Genomic DNA, 4553 nt, shown 5'->3' on the forward strand with positions numbered 1-4553 from the left:
GTGTGTGTGTGTGTGCCCCTAACAACACTTGACAACAGATACTGGTGTGTTTTTCGGTTCGGCAAAAGAGACCGATAGAATAAGTCCTGGGATCGATTTGCTCGACTAACGGCGGCGCTCCAGCATGGCCGCAGTCAAATGACTGAAACAAGTAAAAGAAAAAAAGAATATATATATATATATATCGTTCCTATTTCGTTTTGAATTATTTACGAAACCTTACAGCGTGTTTACTTTTCTGTATGTCTTTGTTATTTTTTTTTTATAACAAAGTTTAATCTCTCAAAATGCCATCAACCAAGAAGAAGCATGAACAAACTTTTCAAGCAAACGTTGTTGCTGCTTAACAAGATCGTTCGATCTCCCTCAAATCACACACTACTCATTTTTATGACATGAAGAAAGCATTCGACATTGTAGTCACTGGTATACAAAAATATGGAATGGTCACGATGGGAACGCCTTCAGTCATAGTTCTGCTCGATCAGAGCTGCCTTGGGGCTTCACAAAATAATAATAATAATAATAATAATAATAATAATAATAATGACAATGGTGATGGCTTCTTCCGTCGAATACAACGTATGAGCGTTCAGCTTTTTGCCGAATGAATTGTTCATAGTGATCAAATGTATATGCGGTACGTTAGCTCACTCTCTCCATCACTCAACTGGTACTTATTTTATCGACCTCGAAAGGATGAACAGCATAGTCGACCTGGGCGGTATTTGAACTCAGAAAGTAAAGACGGACGAAATGCCGCTAAGCATTTCGTCCGGCGCGTTAACATTCCTGCCACCTCGCCGCATTTATTCTGCAAAACAATAAAAACGTTAAAAACAAAAACCCCTGTGCAATTGCTTCTTACCTGGACAGTAACTTCTGATCATGCAAGGCTGGAAGAGCCGGTTTCTGTAATCATCGGGCCTGCATGTAGGACACTGTCGGTACTTCGACCGCCATCCGGCCCCACAAGTCACTGTACACTCAGTCCATTCTCCCCAGGGGGCAAGAGTAGGTTTGACAGCTAGAACAAAAAAAAAGACGGGAAACAAACAATTTTAAGTAAATGTGAGTTACCAGTTATTGGTGCAATTGGCATGGAATGTTTTAAAGAACGATAAGTTTAAGTTAAAAATTAAGAAAAAATATGTAAATAAAAAACTACATTAATGATACTTGTGTATAAATACAATTATGAATAACGAACTTAAAAAGCTTCAATTATTAATAACAAGCTTTTGCTCAGCCATTAACATGGATTTTGTAATATATAATTTGATATTCGCTATGGGATCAATTTTCGACTCTCTTTGATATTTACTGTATTTTTAACACATCAAATCCATGAGATATTATCCTAGGACAAATACTGCAGTAACTACGTACCAGATAAATATCAACCGGATAACTATTCGCAACATCAGTGAATGCTTTATTCAATTTATTTCCTATATCAGGGACGACGAATTCTTGCCCAAACATGTAACTGGCTGCGACTACGCACCATGGAAAAGGCCGAAATGCATCAGGCGTTTTCACTGGCTACTGTTGGCACGAATTTCCATCTCTCCCTCTGATATATATATATAGTATTTTTAGCATAATTTAATATTTTTATTTAATGAGCGGTGCATCAAGATATCCGTTGAGGGACACCGTTGGGAAAATACTGAAATAAATCTAATTCGAAATATCAATTTCTTACATTGGTACAAGGTCATATTTATTTGCAGGGAAAGAAATTAGATGATTCAATCAACCCAAGTATATTTCATCGGACACCAAAAAGAAACATAAACTCTATCCTGCAGATTCTGAACTAGGAAATTATACTAATTACTGACCTGGCATTTAGTACGGTTTTCTAATGGTTCTACCATTCCACCATCGCAAAATATTGGTTTCAAATTTTGGTACAAGGCCAGAAATTTCGGGGAAGGTACTAAGTCGATTACATCGATCTGAGTACTCGGCTGGTACTTTATTTTATCGACTCAGAAAGGATGAAAGACAAAGTCGACCTCGGCGGAATAACTCGGAACGTAAAGACAACCGCTAAGCATTTTGTTCGGCGTGCTAACGATTCTGCCAGCTAACCGTCCTACCTCGCTAAATATTGATTTCCAATTCAAGTCAGTGAGAGAGCTTTAAGTTGTTGCTGTCGCTCAACTGAAAAAACACAATCAAATCCCTTACTCATTACCTCTTTCGAAAAAAAAAGTAATAGAACAGTTTGCTTTATTCTTTTATACGTTTCAGCTATGATCATGCTGGAGCACCGCTTTTTTTTTTAATCCTTAGTACTGGATAGGACGGTTACCTGATTTACATGACGTATAAGTGACCGAGATCACAACATTCCTCTGAACAGGATGTCGGTCTGTCACAAAGCCAACAAATTTGAAGAGAGTGGGGTGGGGAACAAGTCGATTACATCGACCCCAGCACTTGACTGGTACTATATTTTATCGACTCAGAAAGGATGAAAGGCAAAGTAGAGCTCGGTGGAATTTTAACTTAAAACTTAAAGAGCCAGAAGAAATGCCGTTAAGCATTTTCTCCAACATGGTAACGATTCTGTCAGATCACCGCCTTACCAGAAATTGGAATGAAATAAAACTACTGTCTGAAATGACAAAATTATCACGAGTAGTACTGAATGTCTCTGATCATCTATAGGTTTACTGATCTAGGGTTAAGCTGGCACTCCGTCGGTTACGACGACGAGTGTTCCAATTGATCCGATCAACGGAACAACCTACTCATGAAATTGACGTGCAAGTGACTGGGCGCTCCACAGACACGTGTACCCTTAATGTAGTTCTCATGGATTTTCAGCGTGACACAGACTGCGACAAAGCTGGCCCTTTGAAATACAAGTACTATTCATTTTTACCAACTGAGTAGACTGGAGCACTGTAAAATAAAGCGTCTTGCTCAAGAACACAACGCGCCACCGGGCTTCGAAAGTACGACCTTAGGTTCGTGAGACGAATACCCTAACCGCTACGTCACATTAAGGTTAGACTATAACAATAACAACAATTGAATTCTTACGAAGGTGGAGAGACATGTATTTTAGAGGAGATAAAATCAATGAAATGAAAACGCCTTACCCAATACATTGATTGGTATTTATTCTATCAACCATTCTCCCCACCCACTAGAAGGATATGGCACATTAGCAAAAAAAACTTAAAAAGCAAACTTACCATCAGGAGGTGGCAGGGAAAATTTCTTCCAGATTTCGCAAGATGTACACTGGTAGGAGTTCTTCCCGACTTTATGCTGAAATGTAATAATTATCACTTTAGAGCAATTTACAAATATAATCCTTTCTACTTTTGGCACAAGGCCGGCATGTTCGGGGGAGTGGGGTAAGTCGATTTCATCGACCCCAGTGTTCAAACTGATACTTATTTCATCGACCCCGAAAGGATGAAAGATAAAGTCGACCTCAGCATGTAGGTATATCTGTATATGCTTCTCTCATTATGTGTGAGTGTGTGAGAGAGAGAGAGGGGGGAGAGTGTATGCGTATGAACATATGAATATTAAGGTACAGAAAGTGATTTCTAATTCTTCAATCTTTTTACATACTATATTTCATTAGTTTAATTTAACGGCTTATTTCTTCAATACATACATACATATCGTGCTACATCTCTCTCTCTCTCTATATATATATATATATATATATATATATATATATATATATATATATATATATATATATATATATATAAAACAAAGGATGTCTATGTATGTATGTATGTGTGTGTGTAGTACGTATGCATTTCTACGGTTTTAAACCGATTTTCACCAAACTTTACACGCACATTATTTATGTGCCAAGGATGGTCATACACTATAACATTTTGCCCAGAGATCCCCGCGTAAAGCAAGAAACCGGTTTTTTTCTCTAAAAACTTCTGCAGTTTTCAACCGATTCTCTCTCTGTTTATTTATCTCTTCTCTCTCTTTTTCTCATTCTCAGTTTCTCTAGGTTATGCATATTCTTTCTCACCCTCTGTGATAGTTCCTTTCCTTTAGTATATGTCTGTTTCTCTCTCACTCACTCACTCACACGCTAACTTCTGTCTACGAATTGTTTTCCGTGTATTTCAATTACTCGTACGTAAAAATCGCTGTTGCTGCGGTTTTTGTACGTTTTCCCTGAAAAATAATTTAGCTATTTTTAATTTTTGTTCACCCAGTGTGTTTAAATTCAGTTTTGCCACATCTGCCTAAAAATTGACTTCAGTGTATTTCAATTTTGTCGTGCGTAAATATCTTTGTTTTTACGGTATTTGTACGTTCTCCCTACAACATTATTTATTTAAAATTTTTTGGCACTCCGTCTATTTAAATACACTATTTTTCTTCCTCTATCAAAAAAAACGTTGTGCGTGCGGCCGTGCATGTGTACGTATGACCGCTTTGGGCCACATACAGTAGTCATGCGTTAGAAAAAGCTATCCTAAAGCGGCTCAAGTTTTTCTGGCAAGCTTTTTTCTTATAGAGCTTTGTACGCTCAAACAGGGTTTGTA

At 37.7% G+C, this 4553-nt stretch overlaps 1 protein-coding gene across 1 annotated transcript in view; it reads right to left on the minus strand.

Annotated features, from left to right (window-relative positions):
• Window positions 1-809: 809 nt before the first annotated feature.
• The window catches only part of LOC128250354 (uncharacterized), a 27018-nt gene continuing 23274 nt past the window's right edge, over window positions 810-4553 (minus strand). The window contains exons 3-5 of the mRNA XM_052975203.1: window positions 3216-3291; window positions 869-1027; window positions 810-814 (exon numbers count right to left, since the gene is read on the minus strand). Of these exons, the coding sequence (XP_052831163.1) occupies window positions 810-814; window positions 869-1027; window positions 3216-3291 (240 nt within the window). The remainder of the gene's footprint in view (window positions 815-868; window positions 1028-3215; window positions 3292-4553) is intronic.

This window comes from Octopus bimaculoides, chromosome 20 (assembly GCF_001194135.2).
Source record: "Octopus bimaculoides isolate UCB-OBI-ISO-001 chromosome 20, ASM119413v2, whole genome shotgun sequence".
Classification (NCBI taxonomy): Eukaryota; Metazoa; Mollusca; class Cephalopoda; order Octopoda; family Octopodidae; genus Octopus; species Octopus bimaculoides.